The sequence below is a fragment of the Scyliorhinus canicula genome, chromosome 15 (genome assembly GCF_902713615.1).
Source record: "Scyliorhinus canicula chromosome 15, sScyCan1.1, whole genome shotgun sequence".
NCBI classification, from domain to species: domain Eukaryota; kingdom Metazoa; phylum Chordata; class Chondrichthyes; order Carcharhiniformes; family Scyliorhinidae; genus Scyliorhinus; species Scyliorhinus canicula.
In genome coordinates, this window is record NC_052160.1 from 21140592 (window position 1) to 21158244 (window position 17653).

General features: G+C 41.5%; 1 protein-coding gene and 1 long non-coding RNA gene across 11 annotated transcripts in view; one reads left to right on the forward strand and one right to left on the reverse strand.

Annotated features, from left to right (window-relative positions):
- LOC119978241 overlaps window positions 1-14623 on the forward strand; it is a 67405-nt gene extending 52782 nt beyond the window's left edge. Inside the window, exons 2-3 of the long non-coding RNA XR_005463409.1 lie at window positions 14254-14339; window positions 14434-14623. This is a non-coding gene — a long non-coding RNA (uncharacterized LOC119978241). The remainder of the gene's footprint in view (window positions 1-14253; window positions 14340-14433) is intronic.
- The window catches only part of LOC119978238 (SUN domain-containing protein 1-like), a 90566-nt gene that overhangs the window by 29116 nt on the left and 43797 nt on the right, over window positions 1-17653 (reverse strand). For 5 of the 10 annotated variants that reach the window (XM_038819710.1, XM_038819704.1, XM_038819706.1 and 2 more), the window contains 11 exons: window positions 17098-17127; window positions 16797-16991; window positions 14597-14716; window positions 12407-12490; window positions 12159-12275; window positions 11881-11979; window positions 11411-11504; window positions 11233-11288; window positions 8846-8994; window positions 8499-8759; window positions 4872-4958 (listed from right to left, as the gene is read on the reverse strand). In XM_038819710.1, the coding sequence (XP_038675638.1) occupies window positions 4872-4958; window positions 8499-8759; window positions 8846-8994; window positions 11233-11288; window positions 11411-11504; window positions 11881-11979; window positions 12159-12275; window positions 12407-12490; window positions 14597-14716; window positions 16797-16991; window positions 17098-17127 (1292 nt within the window). The remainder of the gene's footprint in view (window positions 1-4871; window positions 4959-8498; window positions 8760-8845; window positions 8995-11232; window positions 11289-11410; window positions 11505-11880; window positions 11980-12158; window positions 12276-12406; window positions 12491-14596; window positions 14717-16796; window positions 16992-17097; window positions 17128-17653) is intronic. The other 5 variants (XM_038819705.1, XM_038819709.1, XM_038819708.1 and 2 more) reach the window with 5 other exon arrangements.

Genomic DNA, 17653 nt, shown 5'->3' on the forward strand with positions numbered 1-17653 from the left:
ATTTAATGATTAACGAATAAAAGGTTACTTTGTCTATTACATTGGGATATAATATTCAATGGATGAGGAATTTAAATGGACATAGATTAGCACCAGTTACAAGTGGCTTCAGTTTCATAGTGAAACTAGAGAAGTTTAGTTTGTTCCCAGTAGTACAGATATAAAATAAGAAGCATGCAAAACAGTGAAAGTTTTTGACAGGGTAAATTGTTTCCACTGGGGAAGAGCTGGTAATCAATAATAATATTTATTATTGTCACAAGTAGGCTTCCATTAACACTGCAATGTAGTTACTGTGAAAATCCCCCAGTAGACACATTCCGGCACCTGTTCAGGTCAGAGGGAGAATTCAGAATGTCCAATTCACCTAACAGCATGTCTTTCGGAACTTGTGGGAGGAAATCGGAGCACCTGGAGGAAACCCACGCAGGCACAGGGAGACGAACAGGCTCCGCACAGACAGAGACCCATGCCGGGAAGTGCTAACCACTGTGCTACCATGCCGTTCTGTCAGAAGAGACAGATTTAAAATAATGGGCAGAAACAGTCAGAGGTGAGAAGCTATTTTTAAACAGCAATAGTATTATGGAGATCAGAAGTGCAGTGCTTGAAAGAGCAGTGGAGATAGTTCAATTGTGGGTGGCATGGTAGCATAGTGGTTAGCACTGTTATTTCACAGCGTGAGGGTCCCGGGCTTGATTCCCAATTTGGGTCACTGTCTGTGAGCAACCATCTGCTCCGTCTGGACCTGTAGACTTAATTACCTACAAAGACTTGCATTCAAAGTATCATATTGCATCTTTGACTCTGTATATGTTTCTGGAACCCACCTCTTCATTCACCCGAGGAAGGAGCAGTGCTCCGAAAGCTAGTGATTTGAAACAAACCTGGTGTTGTAAAGACTTCTTACTTAGCTATGGTTAACATTGTTATGCATGCATGATTAATGTTCAAAAACACAAATAAGTTCCTTTTCCCGAATTCCACCAAGCTACATACTGTTTAACAGTCAATCACTAACTACTGTCCCTCCTAAGAATGTGCTAGCATGGCTCAATCTCCAAAATCTTCAGGAACTTATTATGGCTGTGCCATATAACCTTCACAATCACACTTGGCCAAACACGTCTTTTCCACCTGGTGAATTTCGGAAGCACAGCTGCCTATTTTGCTCATACGGTCCATGAAAAAACTGTGGAAATTGCTATTCAGTACTTTGATGTGCGGGAAATCATGGTTACAGATCAGCACCTTATCTGTAACCTGTTTCACCGGCCTGAATAATTACCCATTGAAATTTGATGCAAGTTATTGAAATCATGGTCACAGCAGATGGGAAGCCAGACACAGCTTTTCACCGTGCATAACAATAAAACTGCTGTTCAGTAAAGCTTCAGTAACATTGGAAGCCAGCAATTACTGTGCAAATAAGGTCACCAGGCACATCAGATTGTCAAAATTGTGTCACTGGAATACCAAGAATTTTGCAAGGCAATTAGTCAAATTTGCTTGGGGTAAGAGAGAAAACAAGCAAGATAAGGATGTTTGACTTATTCAAGTATTTAAATAAATGTAATTAAATCTGCAACTAAAGTAGGCATTTTATCTCAATGACCCTCACATCTCTGCTCCTCCGCTAAAGCTAGGGTTAGGGAGGTGCCAGTCTCCCCGAACAGGCGCCGGAATGTGGCGACTAGGGGCTTTTCACATTAACTTCATTTGAAGCCTACTTGTGACAATAAGCGGTTTTCATTTCATTTCATTATTCCTGCAAATGATGGTTAAAAAAAGATTAGTGCTAGGCGGCAATGCAAAGCATTGGAGTAAACATTGTTTCGCGTCAGGACTTTCTCCCACATTGTAAATTATATATTGGGATCATAAAGTTCAGAGGCACTTCAAAAACGCCGTTGTATTATTAATCCAGTATTAGTTCCTAAGCTTACAGCGTATAATATATTAGTGAGACCACACCGAGAATACTTTTTACAGTTTTGGTCTCTTTTTAAAAGGAGCAAAAAACATGCACTGGAGGCAGTTTAGAGATAGTTCTCTAGGTTGATTGTTGCGAATGAAGTGGTTGTCCCAGGAGGAAATGTTGAACAGGTCGGGCCTATACTCATTAGAGTTTAGGAGGTGATCTTATTGAAACATGCTAGATTCATGGGCCTCACGGTAGCATGGTGGTTAGCATCAATGCTTCACAGCTCCAGGATCCCAGGTTCGATTCCCGGCTGGGTCACTGTCTGTGTGGAGTCTGCACGTCCTCCCAGTGTGTGCGTGGGTTTCCTCCGGGTGCTCCGGTTTCCTCCCACAGTCCAAAGATGTGCGGGTTAGGTGGATTGGCCATGCTAAAGTGCCCGTAGTGTAAGGTTAATGGGGGGATTGTTGGGTTACGGGTATACGGGTTACGTGGGTTTAAGTAGGGTGATCATTGCTCGGCACAACATCGAGGGCCGAAGGGCCTGTTCTGTGCTGTACTGTTCTATGTTCTATTCTGAAAGATGCTTGACTGTGGTTGACAGAGAGGATGTTTCCATTCCTGGGGAAAAAAATCAAGTACTAAGGGGCATAGTTCTAGATATATCCATTTAAGGTGGAGAGGAGGAGTAAATTCCTGAGAGGGATACAAATCTTTGGAATTCTCTACCTGCCAGAGCTGTGATGTCGGAGTCATTTAATGTATTCAAGGCTGAGATAGACAGATTTTTGAAATACAAGGGTGTTTCCCAAGATCAGATCAGCCATGACCTTACTGAATGACAGGACCATGGCAGATTCTGGCTCCTGTTTCTTGTATTTAACAATATACAATTTTACAAAACAATTATTTTTTAAAGCATTAAAGAATAAAATCTATTTCCAATAACTTGTGTACGGGTAGGTAGAAAATCAGTGTAAATTAATAGATAATGTTTCTGCGCTTGATATTCTTTCGTTGCTTTGTTAACTTTTTCAGAACTGCATTGGAATCTCTGTCCTAGAATCACCTTTAGCTGATTTCATGAACTCCATAACAGAAGGGAAACAATAATTGAACAGTTCTAGCTCAGAATTAGCGTGGACAGACATGTGCTTATATTGCAAACTAAAACGTCTCAAGAGTTCAAACAGTTAAAGCACCAATTATACAGATAATTATACCCTCTGTGGCTTTGTTACTGGTAACAGAACACCACAACTTTAATCATCTTTATTGTGCACTAATTAAATGCATAGTCAACCACAATTTTCACACCTGCTGTTAGGCACTGTTTTTTTGACAAACATATCTTTTAGATATGAACTTTGTGCTCCTGCAGTTTCTCTATGAGCATCAACACACCCAGCTAAGATAATATGCATATTTCTGGTGATCATTTGTTTGAGTTTCTCTTCTTTTTTCCCCAAACCTAACCCTGAGTGAAGATGCTCAGACTTATACTGACTCACAGTAATGCAATACTTTTCTCTAAACTGCATCCAAAAGAACACCTCCCTCTTCTACATTGTACAGTAAGAAGTCTTACAACACCAGGTTAAAGTCCAACAGGTTTGTTTCAAGCACTAGCTTTCGGAGCACTCCTCCTTCCCACCTGAGGAAGGAGCAGTGCTCCAAAAGCTAGTGTTTGAAACAAGCCTGTTGGACTTTAACCTGGTGTTGTAAGACTTCTTACTGTGCTCACCCCATCCAACGCCGGCATCTCCACATCACTTCTACATTGTAAATAGTGAAAATAAAATTTACTTTCGTAAAACATTTGGATTCTCGAGGTTAATAAAGTTCTCAGTAAAACATCTAGCATCCAGTTTAAAATCACGGCCATGCTGCCCTCAATTTCTCAGTGAATACTGGTTTTGAAAAGCATTGTAAACACATTATCTCCACTGTCAGAATATTTTTCATGTGCTGCAGCATGCGTCAACAAATTAGCTTCATTATACATCTAAAGCCATAACTAACCGAAGAATTGCCACTATCTTTAACAAGTAATCTCGTTAATGAACATTTACAGCCAGCTCCATTTAATATCATGACTCCATGCTGGCCTCAGTGTGTAAAACAGATATGGGTATTTAATGTATGAGGCATTGGTTCTCTCAACTTGTGGGAAAATGTGCCTTTCCTGAAAATTTGTGGTCTGCAAGCCTAACAGTGTGATGCAATGCCAATAGTCGGTATTTCAATCACCCACAATCTACTTGATTTTTCGCTCAGGAACGACTACGTTCACCAGAATGAGTAAGGATCACTTATTACAGTACCACAGCTTACAAGATTAACCACATAAAATCAGTCTGATACTAGTCTCAAGAAATGACGTCTCTCCAATTTTGACACTCCTCCTCAGGACAGTTGCCTCTTGATGGGTACTGTGTTTTGCCCAAGCAGTCATTCGTACGTGAACCTCAACATTCTGCATTCTACAATCACTCTTTCACTGACATCAATCACTCTGGCTCGAACCCATCAGGTCGCCTGGACTGCAACAATTGAATAGAAGTGTACTTAACCCACTCAACTAGCAAGGGAGTTGAAAATGGGCAAAGTTTGTGAAACTGTAATTATGTTACAGAAGGTGCACAGCATTGCAGAACATTAAAAGAGGTTGAAATTATGTCATGAACCACTAGAGTGAGCCTCAATGATTTAGCAATATATTAAATGAGAGATTTGCTATTTATCTAGCCATAGAGTTCAGTTTCTTTTTTGCTGGCTGGCTCAAACACAAGAATATCAGTTTCTAAGTTATACTCTACATCTTTACAAAATTCAAAGAATCCAATGCACCAACGCCATTTACCACAGGCTTTTCAGTAGCAAGTAGCTAAATATTCCACAATTGTCAGTTGTATCAAGTATTAAGCTAGCAGATGAATAATTACCACACCTCTGATCGGTTAGACAAACTCTGAAGGAGAAACTCCAATTCAGCGATTCGGAATTCATGCTTCTGATGTAAAGCCATAAACTGATTCTAGAGAGGAAAGAAGAAAAAAAAGATTTTTTTCAAACTACGTCGATTGAAAGTGGTGAACTGATTGTGTACACAAAATAAACATACGTAAAGCAAATAATCCCAAAGCTATTCACTGCCTCTCTGGCAGGCAAGACTACATAAAGGAACGGACATCGTAAAAAAATTTTTTTTTAAAAGAGTACCCAATTCCCCCCCCCCCCCCAAATTAAGGGGCAGTTCACGTGGCCAATCCACCTAACCTGCACATCTTTGGGTTGTGGGGGTGAAACCTATGCAGACACGAGGAGAAAGTGCAAATTCCACACGGACAGTGACCCCGAGCCGGGAATCAAATCCAGGTCCTCAGCGCCATAGGCGCTGTGCCACATGCCGCCCCAGAGGAACACACATCATTGCCTGCAAAAACAAATTAGTTTTCCCAGGAGTTCTCTGGGAGAAAAAGTTAAACTGTTTAATTGCAAACAATACAAGTCGGTTAGGGTTGGTAACCTGAGGAACTTCGCCAAAGCCAACCTTGTAATTAGTAGCATACATATATGTTTGGAAAATGGTCAGCGCACATATTGATTAAGATATTTGGATAGTGAACGATGGATCTGTGTCCATTCGAAAACCTGGATATCCGTTATCCCATCTCAGTTCCCAAATAACAGAGGTCAAGTCTGTGCTTTTTGGCAAAGTCCACTGGAACTTTATTAGTCAGCTGTGGTGCCCACTGGTAACTTTATTTTCAATACAACATTAAGAGAATTCCGAATAGCCATTTAGCAAGCTAGTGAGATTGATTGTCTTTAGCGAATACAGTGGTTGAGTTTTAAAATACAGATCGTGGTAATTCTTCAAATCATAATACACAATATAAAATTACTGAGTGATTTGAACAAAAGAAAGATGGCAATTTCTCAAAAGCAGCAAGGATATAGGTTTTAGAAAAAGATAGATTGATCCCAGAATGGATTTTTTCCATCCCGACAAGTGATTCTTAAGGTTTCGCTTTCTTTACAGTTGTGATTGGCTTTAACTAATTTATAATTCACGCAATTCGGCCAAACTGTCTGTCTATCAATTTTAAGAAATATATGTATGTGAATATCTAGGTTCCACTTTCCCATACCATTGCTTGCCAATTTAATTAGAAAAACACAGTTTTTGTTAAGAAATTATCAGTCCTAGATTGGCTGTTAATATAGAAACAGAACTACCGGTTCTTTACTGTATAACAGTGGGGCCTTTTAGCTATTTGACATCACTGTCCTTGTAACCTCAAGCTGTTTGCAATATGTAAAACCTGAGAAAGAAATTAGAGAGTGTTATCTGGATTCACCCCTCGCAGACTCCCAACTACAGTTGCACTGAATGAGTTCTCATTTAAACCTCTTATATTTGACTAGAATAGTCAATTTCTATCAGTGCAAAATAAATGGGATTGGGAAAGTGATAATTTTCTGCCAAACTTAAGCAAATTGTCCAAGCATTTTTTTTGTACTGGTGAGGGCTTTGTTTGTGGGGAAGGGTGAAACATTCCAAACGTAAGCAAAGTATGTTTCGCTTTGCAATCAGAGCTTCTGATCAAGGGTCATCAACCTGAAACTTTAACTAGGTTTCTCTCCAAGTGTGTTGCCAGACCTGCTGAGTATTTCCAGCATGCTCCATTTTTATTCGAGATTATTGCTGTTCAAAGATCGACATGCATCATTTGGATTTAAAACTAAGTAGATATTTGTTTCATTTCATCAGAATATTTAAGTATCCTCCATCGAATTGATGGCTTCTGAACTAGATCAATTGGCAGATAGCAAATAGCAATTTTGGTTGGGTTATCATGTCATATGCAAATGCCAATTTAGACTGTGATTATGTCGAGTCATGATGTGGAGATGTTTCCACACCCGAGGAATGAGCTGTGCTCCGAAAGCTAGTGATTTGAAACAAACCTGTTGGACTTTAACCTGGTGATGTAAGACTTCTTATTATGCAGAGTGACAATGGCAAATGCAACTTCTGAAGCCTCTGATGGATAGGAGCAAAAACAGGCCTCAACATAATTGCAATAACATTGTTTTTCCCCCAACAGTGAGTATTTTAAATTACCATGGGCTGGATTCTCCACCAGCGGGATGCTCCGTTTTACCGGCAGCCCGGGGGTTTCCCGACAGCGTGGGGCTGCCCCACAATGGGAAATCCCATTGACCAGCCAGCGTAACGGAGCATTCTGTCGGCAGGATGAAACAGAAATGTGGCGCGGCGGAGAATCCAGCCCCGTAGCTTTGATATGGACCCAATCTGTAGCAGGGCGCATTTCTGGAATTAACTGGACATTCTCACGGCTGCTGGGCTGCAATGATGGAATTAATTCCTCTGAATGCACCTCCACTGTTGCTAACTGAAGGACCCCATGTTATCTCTATTATTAGTTCTGTCAAACAATCAAGCGCATTTCCAAAATTTTCAGTCTTTACTTAACCGGATCAGCTCCAGTCGCAAACATGCCCGAAAAAATCCCCCTGCTACCAGCAGCTAGCTTCCTATTACAAAGCTCAGAACACCCTGGTACCTGAAATCACAGCATTTCCCCACCCTCACCTCCTCAAGTGTGGTGTTTGCAGAGCAACAGCACCAATGATCACTTCAAGGCGATGTCAAAATAGAACTCTCGATCTCAAGTGGCGCTAACAAATGTGGCGGAATATCTGAAACGTCATCACCAATTCCCATTATAAACTCAAGTTACATGTAGTTCCTTCTTCACTCCCAAGGGACATTTAAAACTGCTCAATACAAAAATCACAGGATTGTCATCTATTACTAAAGCTTTCCCCACAACGGAGAATTTTTAGAAATGTGCTCATAAAGACCTCATCTACGATGCAGCCCTCCCAACAAAGTGAAGTCACTGCCCTTAGTATCACCTTGTACCAAGTTGAAATGCTGATACATAGCTATGCAACAATGCAAATGAGACAACCCCGGAAATTAGCAAATGAGCTCAATCATTGATCCGCACAGAAATACAGAACACTTAAATATGTAAAGCCGTTCAAAATCAAAACCATGTTTAAAAATAACCCACAAACATTCTCCCAATGTTTGCGTGGGTTTCGCCCCCACAACCCAAAGATGTGCAGGGTAGGTGGATCGGCCACGCTAAATTGCCCCTAAATTGGAAAAAATGAATTGGGTACACTAATTTATTTATTTTTAAAATAAAATAACCTACAAGTGTGTACATGTTTTAAACCTGGTAGTAGCAGAAAACTGTTCCAGGAGACAGACCTTTAAATCTACAATTTGAGGTAATTATACTACCCCTGTAGCCAAGGTTACAATTAGCATGCACACCTGCCAAAATCTGGTTGCAAACATGTGGACAACTCATGCATGAATTAACAAGTGTTTAACATATCAAAATCAAATGAGAAGTAGTCAGTATTCCAAAGCTGCTGCAATACTGATGTGCCCAAAATCTGCATAGTTGAAGATGTGTTTGGTCACCTCAGCTGCTGCTTTCTCTTGAAGTTTTTTGCTCCAACAGTTTACCTGGAGAAGATCAGTTCCTTCCTGTTTCATCTCTTCCCGTAGCACATTTGAATGCTGTCTGATCGAGTTTTTGATGAGGACCATGATTGCTTCTTCATCGTTCATCTGCCCGACTTGTTCCTGTAGTTTCTGTAACAAACTGGCAAGCTGACTGTAACGTTCATCTGAAGCAAGGGAGCTCTGGGAACACTGCTCACTGAGCACAGCAATCTGCTTTTCCAACTCTGTCACACGACTCCAATCGAACAAGTGTCCAGTACTCTGAAACAGATAGTCGTACAGTGACAAAGTTGCACTTTAGTCCTCAAACCAGGCTGTGCAAAGACTCTTAGTGTTGGAATCATTACCCGTGGAAGTGGCAGAGAACTGGGAATCTCCCCATTTTTCTGGACAGTTGGTACAGTTTCTTTTGAGCCCTGTGAGATTTGCACTGCTGTCCCATTAAAGACCGGTAACAATGACCACAAGCCTGCTAGACCAAAGTACCACAGACCAACTAAAGAAAGAAGAGAAGAGTTATTTATTTTTTTTAAATGGGAATAAAATCACAATAATCAGCTTATTGGCAATAAATTTGACAAGCAAAGACTTGCTACTGATAGAAATTGGAGAACTGTTGCTTCTGGTCCAGATCTTAAGCACTATTAAATGCATTCAGCCATCACAAGGATTTCTGCTTTCTTCTTTCACATGTTCTCCTAGTCCTTTTAGAACATTACATTTTTAAATAACTTGCAAGTCAAAGCAAATTCAGACTGCTAATTTTAAAACCTTATACTTTTGATTATCTGCATAAAAACAATCTAACCATAAGGAATCTAACAAAAATTAACTGCACTATTTCGGTTACATTTTTCAATGACTAAAAAAGATTATCCACCGAAGTACATAATTTACAATCCAGTAGATGACACCTTTCTACCAATAAAAGGAATGCTAATGGTGTGTTGGGTTTATTTGAGGTACAAAGAGTTAAATTCGCTTTTTTTTTTAAATAAAGCCTTGTAAGTGGACTTTGGTTCTAACCTAATTGACTTTCATATCCCATTATACACCCTCCCACTGTGTTCTCTTTTGTTTTTGATTTGCATGCAGTGTTGGTCCCTGTTCATTATAGTGTGTTTAACTGGCCTAAATTTGCTGCTTTCTACAGAACGGAAGCTTTTATATTAAATATGTACTGATGGAATGAGTTTCCTTTCATTGACAGCGAGTCTGTTGATACAGCAGCATAGGGGCACAGAGGCTAGCACTGTTGCCTCACAGCACCAAGGACCCAGTTTGATCCTGGCACCAGGTCACTGTCTGTGGTGTTTGCACACTCTCCCTGTGTCTCCGTGGGTCTCACCCTCACAACCCAAAAGATGTGCACAGCAGGTGGATTGGCCACACTAAATTGCTCCTTATTGGATTAAAATAAAGCAGCATAGGAGATCTTGTGTAGTAGGTAGAAACCCCGCCGCGCTCAAATCCTATTCCAGGATTCAATGGCCACAGAAGGAATGTTCATGACATGGCCAAGCAGGTTGATCAACCACCTACAAATCCTTCCAATTGTTCGACCAAGACAGTCTCCAAGTCAGCCAGAACTATGTGGTAGCTGTAGCACAACAGATCCCTAATGTTAAAAAGACTCCATGCATAGGTTCTCTTCATGGAAAGCATACTCTTCATGGACTCCATGGAAAGCATACTCCTCGCTTTAAGGGACTGCCAGAAGGCAGCATAGTGATATATGCTAGTAGTGTTATACACTTCATAAGCAGGATGTTTTGACACAGCAGAGAAGTGAAGGAGCATTTCACACAGCTTCTACCTAGTCATGGAATACTGTTCCTGTGGTTAAGATGTGGTGTAATCGAATTTTACCTCACATCCTTGTTCAGATCCTCTGTGGACTTTGTCAAGTTATGAGGAAACAATGTTGTTCTTTTGGGGGTTGGATGAAGTAGAACAGATTCAAGCCCGCAATTTGTCTAAAATGGTAAAGATCTATCCCTCTTGCAGGCCTGACCATCTTTCTTGTGCCACATTCTAAGTCCACTTAGTAGAATTTCAGGTGAAGTACACTTCTCTCCACGCTGATAATAAGAACCCACAGATTGCATTTGGCAGGGAGATGAGACAGCATATTCATTCATTCATATAGTTGCCAGAGACAACTTTAGTTTGGATTTGGAACACAGCCATGTTGTGTATCAGTCTTTCAACATGAACCCATATCTTAAAATATTACACATGTTACATGTGGCAGATATGCTTTCAAGTCTTTCTAAATTACAAACCAGCTTTCATGTACAATGTTGCTTTGGCAGTTTGCTAATCCAATTTAAAAAGAAATTAATTGGATGTGGGCATCATGGCTTGCCCATCCCTGGTTGCTCTTGAACGGAGTGGCCGAGGACATTTAAGAGTCAACTCTGTGGATCTGGAGTCACATGTAAGCCTGGTAAGGATGGCTAATGTCCTGTAGGGAAGGAAGCCTGTGAACCAGATGGGTTTTTAAAAACAACAATCGACAATAGTTTCAGGCCATCATTCAACTTTTAACAAATTCAAATTTTACCATCTCCCATTTGAACCCTGGTCTCAAGAGCATTATCGCCCTGGGTCTATGGATTAGTAGTCCAGTGACAACACAATTACACCATTGTCTCTTCACTGTGCTCCAGCGCATCATGTTATACTCACTATCAGGACCACAGATCATTCAACCCTCTTGGTGTTTGCTTACCAAATAAAAGTAGTGGGATCAACAGAAATAACCATCTGAGTGATCTGGACAGACACCTGAATACACAGACAAAACAATAAATTACCAAACTAAATTATATCCAGCAAATTTTAAAACCCATAATAAATTACGAGCATTATATTTTCATTGTAAAACATTTGACATCAACTCAACATACCTGGTGAGCAAAAACACATCAAGAAGGGACATTAAAGTGATCAGCTGATACCATCCAGTCCCAAGCCACCAGAAAGCTCCAGAAGCAGCCTTTCCTGAGAAAAACAAACAAATGCACAAGATTGATGTACGATTAAGAATTCAGTGATCATCCTGGGAAGTAGTTTACGTTGGAAATCCTATGAAAAACATGCTGCATGAACTAGCCCAACTATAAATCTGAGATAATAGGAAAAGAAAATGCATGAATCCAGAGTGCAAGTACACTACATTACATTGAAGAAAATAAAGCCAGGGTTAATACTAATGAAGCCATCGTTAGAAGCACAAGATTTGGGGTGAAATCTAAGCTTGCAATGCTCTACCACTGTATAAACATGCACAATAAACACCAGCTCTAGAAAGGCCAAGTGAAAAAAATGAATAGATAGAACAGATGCAGAACAGAAATTAAAATTAAAATTAAATAACCTGGAGATACAATGGCCAACCACAGAATAGACAAGACCTTCCTGGATACAAACCAGGCAACAGCACCAGCAGCCTGCATCACTTGCAGCAATAAAGAGCCTACAAATACAAAACAGATCAATCTGCAATACATCAACTTTACATGTTCAGGCAATCCTTTTTTGGTGCAACTTTTATTTTAATAAAGATACAGCACAATAGTTAATGCACCAAATATCACAATTTTTTTAAGTTTTAGCGACAAAGCAAGGAGACAAAATAGAAGTCTAAAAATCAACCTGCATAAGCAAAGACCAGCCAGATGGTCCGTGTGACTTGTGTAAACTTCATGTACTTTGTGGACCCCACCTCTGTGGATTTATATGTATCGTGTTTCATCCCCTTACAGTCATCACCTGTTGGTTGTGGCAGTACAATACATTAGTGGAGTGAGCAAAGTGAACCCAATTTGTGGTCAAGTGCATTTTGCCCCACAAGCAACTGTGGAATGAAGTGGCAACAGCAGGTATCAAACCAAAATACTTACACAAAGATTCCCCATTTATATTCAGGTGTCCATCCCCAGTAATCAACTCTTTTACATTCATCCTTCCACAGTAACTTGAATGGGCTGCAACACAGAAACTGAACCTTAGCTGTCTTTTTCAGATGGAAAAAATATTTTGCAGAGAAAAATCTTGACTTGTCAAACCAATGAGCAGTGAAGTACTACATTTGCATGTAGCCAGGGCGACACTGTTCATACATGCAAATAAAGTTTACTTAAAATAAATAAGCACAGCGGGTGGAGGTGGCTTCGTGCAGGAGAGCGGGTGGAGGCGGCTTCGTGCAGGAGAGCGGGTGGAGGTGGCTTCGTGCAGGAGAGCGGGTGGAGGTGGCTTCGTGCAGGAGAGCGGGTGGAGGTGGCTTCGTGCAGGGGCACCAGTTTGGCAGCCCTAATCATGGCTCTCCTACCGCTGTCGCCGGCCAGGTACTCCACCAGCCCGGTAGTGCGGGCGGCCCTGCTGATATGGGGCCAGTGGAGGAGGCATGTAGGGGAGGTGGGTGCGTCTGTCTGGGCTCCAATATGTGATAACCATCGATTTGCCCCCGGGAACATGGATGGAGGGTTTCGAACATGGAGGCGGGTGGGGGTGAGCAATATGTTCCTGGAGGGGAGCTTTGCGAGTTTGAGGGGCTTGGAGGAGAAATTTGGTCTGGTAAGGGGAAATGACTTCAGGTACTTACAGATGAGGAACTTTGTCCGCAGACAGGTCCCATCCTTCCCACGCCGCCCGCCAATAGGGACCCAAGTCCAAAGATGTGCAGGTTGGGTGGATTGGCCATGGAAAATTGTCCTTAGTGTCCAAAATTCTATGATTAACCTAGGACAAAAGTTCGGCACAACATCGTGGGTCGAAGGGCCTGTTCTGTGCTGTATTTCTCTATCTATCTAATAGTCTTTAGAGGAGAAGGAGGAGAGGGTAGAGTCTCAGATATTTATAAGGTGCTCATGAAGGGGGAAGAGTCCCAGACGGAGGAACTGAAACTCAAATGGGAGAAGGAGCTTGGCGGGGGGGGGGGGGGGGGGGGGGGGGGGAAATGGAGGACGGACTGTGGGCAGACCCCTGAGTAGGGTAAACTCAACCGCAACATGTGCCAGGCTCGGCCTGATTCAATTAAGGTCGTTCACCGGGCCCACATGACGGTAGCTCGGATGAGCAAATTCTTTGGGGTAGAGGATAAGTGAGCTAGATGCGGGGGATGACCAGCAAACCACGTTCACAGGTTTTGGGCATGTCCTAAGCTTAGGGGGTACTGGGAGGGATTTGCGGGAATCATGTCCCGGGTGCTAAAAACAAGGGTGGTGATGAGTCCAGGGGTGGCAATTTTTGGGGTTTCGGGAGACCCAGGAGCCCAGGGTGAGAAAGAGACCGATGTTCTGGCTTTGCTTCCCTGATAGCCCGGCGACGAATACTGCTGGCATGGAGGGACTCAAAACCCCCGAAGACCAAGCTATGGCTTTCGGACATGTCAAGTTTCCTGGGTATGGAAAACATTAAGTTCGCCTTGAGGATATCTGTACTGGGGTTCGCCCGAAGGTGGCAACCATTCATTGACTTCTTCGCGGGAGAGTGATCGTCAGCAGGGAGGGGGGGGGGATTAGAGTAGAGTAGGAGGGATAAATAGGCGGGTAGTGTCGATGGGAGAGGAGCGGGCTTGTGCAGTATGGTTCGATTGAAGTATTGATTTTACGTTGATGTTTGCACATTTTAGCCTTTTTTTTGTTGCTATCTGTAACTGTTTACAATGCCATAAAATACCTCAATAAAATTGTTTGATTAAAAAAAAAATAAGCACAAAGCTATTTAAAGTTTATATGCCCATTCACAGCTCAACTGCAAACTGGCTTTGATCAGCCCTCCAACACAACGTGAAAACAGTGGCATGCTGCTTAATTTAACGAAAGTGACGTACAGGTAACAGTGCATGTTCTAGAAATGGTATTCAATGCCATGTACATACCACCGCAATGATTAGAAAAATTCTAAATATTTCCAATCTGCATTTTAGGAAAAGCATCTGGAGAGAGCACAACCGGTAATCTTACACCGTGAAGTTAAAAGTGGCAAAAATTTCTACAGTAGTGGAACATGAAAAAGAGAGGAATGGGCTCAACTAAGCAGCAACAGATTTAAGAACATGCAAGCACATGTTGCACCCCACAGTTAGATACCTTTAGAGTAAAAACCAGTCTTCAACAAAAGTGTTTGATATAGTTGCAAAAACCATGCGGCTGCAGTTGATACAGTATACTTGGCCACCTGGTGTGTATGATTCATGAATAATTGCACTCCTGGAAAAACAATAAGCAAATGCAACCAACTTTTTTTTAAAATCCAGGTGATACATTCATGACATTCAAGCAGGGCTGTTACACCCAGGAGCAGGTCCTATTGTAAAAATCACGTGTTTTAGGGTTTAAGATTTGTTGATTAAACAATGAAAATTGAATTCAAGCCACCAGAACACATTATCAGTAGTAAATAAAACTCTCAAAATTAGATGGCACCGTATGCTCAATTATAGTTTCTCAGGTCTACCACCTTAATGCTTTATTAATTTATATACTTGGATTTTTACTGAACTGCAGATTCATTCCAGTGGTACAAAAAGGTATTCCCATCTTCACTTACAGTAACAGCCAACAAAACCGTAGGCAAAATTATTCAGCACAAGTCCAGTATTCTAAACATTAAAATTCAGGTATTTTAGGGTGTACAGTACTGCATTTTCAACACAACAATTCAATGTTAAGCAATGAAATGCATCATGTAGACTTAAATTGTACATCTATTGGTGAACCAAAATCAAAACAGGAATTAGTTTTGTTCTTTTCCTTCAATTTCATGTTCCCCCTTTTCATGCAACTTGCAATTCTTTGACTAAGGAAGTTTGCTCCTCAGCCTTGATAATACACCATGTGTCAAAAGAACAAGTGCATACAGTTCAGGGAAACCAGTATTCCAATTTCCTGCAGACTGCGAGACATTTCAGATTGCCTGTGCATGCACACACTCTCCCCTCTTCTCTCTCCCCTCCTCCTCCCCCCCCCCCCCCCCCCCCCCCCTCCCCCCACCCACCGAGATTTCTGTTCCACATACTGTCCCTCCTTTCTCTCCATTGCCAGTGAAAGGATAAAATTGTGCTTTAGTTAATGCTGGAACTTCCCAACAGCACGACACATGAACTGCAGCAGATCAAGGCAGCAGCTCACCTGCACCCTAGAGCAATTAGGGACAGGCAATAAAGGCTAGCCTACCCAGCGATGCCCACATCCCATGAAAAAGGTTTGAGGAAAAAAAATAATGGAATCTGTGGTCTTTGGAACCTATAAAATTCCTTGGGTGCTTTTGCTGTCACCTACCCTGGACTTGGCCATTATTTAACAGGTGGCAAGCGAGGCATCCAGCCAGACACGCAATCATAAAGCAACTGAGGCCCTTCAATGCTTAAGCCTCAGACAGGACACAAGGGTGGGATTTGCCTCCTTCATGGGCCCCATTCCTGGTCTCTGGATATAGTTCTAGCAGTGGCCACTGCTCCCCAAATAGGTGCAGCCCACCAAAATGGGAGCAGGTTTCGCAGCAAAGATTTCAGCAGCAGGAATGGTTAACCCCACCACCTGTGAAATCCTGTCCACAGATTAGTACAGCACAGCACAGAATCTGTGTCAGCTTTCAAAGAGCAAATCCAGTTAGTCCCACACTACCACTCTTTTCCAATAACCCTACAAATTCTTTTCCCCTTCAAGTATTTATGCAGTTCCCTTTTGAAAGCCACTATTGAATATCTATTCACCAGCCTATCAGGCATTGCATTCCACATCCAAACCACTCATTGCGTAGAGAGGTCATCATCCTCATGTTGCCACTGATTCTTTTTACAATCACTTCAAATCAGTACTACTGTTTCTATCAAAACAGGCATAATTTTAACCATCTCCAAATCTCCTCTTAGCTTTGCTACCCCAAAGAGAAAATCACCAGTTTCTCCAGTCTATCCACATATCTGTACTGTCTTATCCCTGGGAATAATGCTATAAATCTCTTCTGTGTCCTCTCCAAAGCCTTCATGTGTTACCTAAAACATAGTGCTCAGATTCAGACAATATTCCAGCCAGTTCTGAATCTTGTTTAAATGAGAACAGTCTATTTTACCACAGACAGGGCAGCAGTAATCACAAGGACGCCAACCCCATCCTCATGCGATGTCTGCAAACACATATCAGGAAGGGAGATTCCCAACTGAATTGTCATACCACAACCTAACCCTGGAGTCTTGCAGCCACTAGATCACGTGGCTTAGTTTTATCCAGGCAGTGTATTTCCTTGGTTATGCTACACAAGGGAGTCTTCGATATAAGGGTCACTTACTTGACTTGCCTTTTTTAGTTTTACTCCTGGAGTACACGGTTGAAGAGGGTGCATGGGAGGCACAGTATGCAGTCAGAACATTTTTCCGTTCAGAAAGAATGCTGCAGTCATTACAGGTGTAACCGTTGAACATGGCTGTCTGCATTTCTCCTGTTACTATGTCCCCATTTGCTTGGATCAAAGTTGCATTTCCTCCTAAATTACAAAGGGCTTAGATTTTTGACACCATCACTTAACCAAATAAATTAGGTGTAATATTTTAATATGTCAAATGAGTTTTAACAACTGAAGATTTCTTTACCTTTGGTATCTCCCTCCTCCTCATCTAGACCTGTAAAACAAAAAGCAAAACAATAATTTTCCATAATGATCAAGTGCCACAAGTAAGTTTCTTTGCATAGATATTGTTCAGTTGACATTCTACCACACCCCACTATTTCCTGAGCTAATGCAGAGGACAATCACAAGCACCATCAAGCCTTTCACACCTATTCCCAAGCTATCCTTTACACGAATTTAGGCAGCAAATTGCAGAAGACTATTCGTCTGTACAAGTATCATAGCAGTCCCAGTCCCAACTTGTTCTTACCCATCATCCACATACACCAACCTTCCAGCAGAGGTCAACGAATAGCTATTAGCAGTCAAAACCAAAGCTAATTTTTGACCCTATAACCCAAAAGTATTAAATCAGTTGTAGCCCCTTTATTAACTCAGTAGAGGTAAAACAATCTAATGTGGGACTTACTTAAATCGGTGTAAAAATTCTATGCTGGACAGTGCATTTACCTATTTATAAACGATTAATACAAAAAAGGTATTTTTAAGATTTGCAACTGCTAAATACCTTGCTGCTG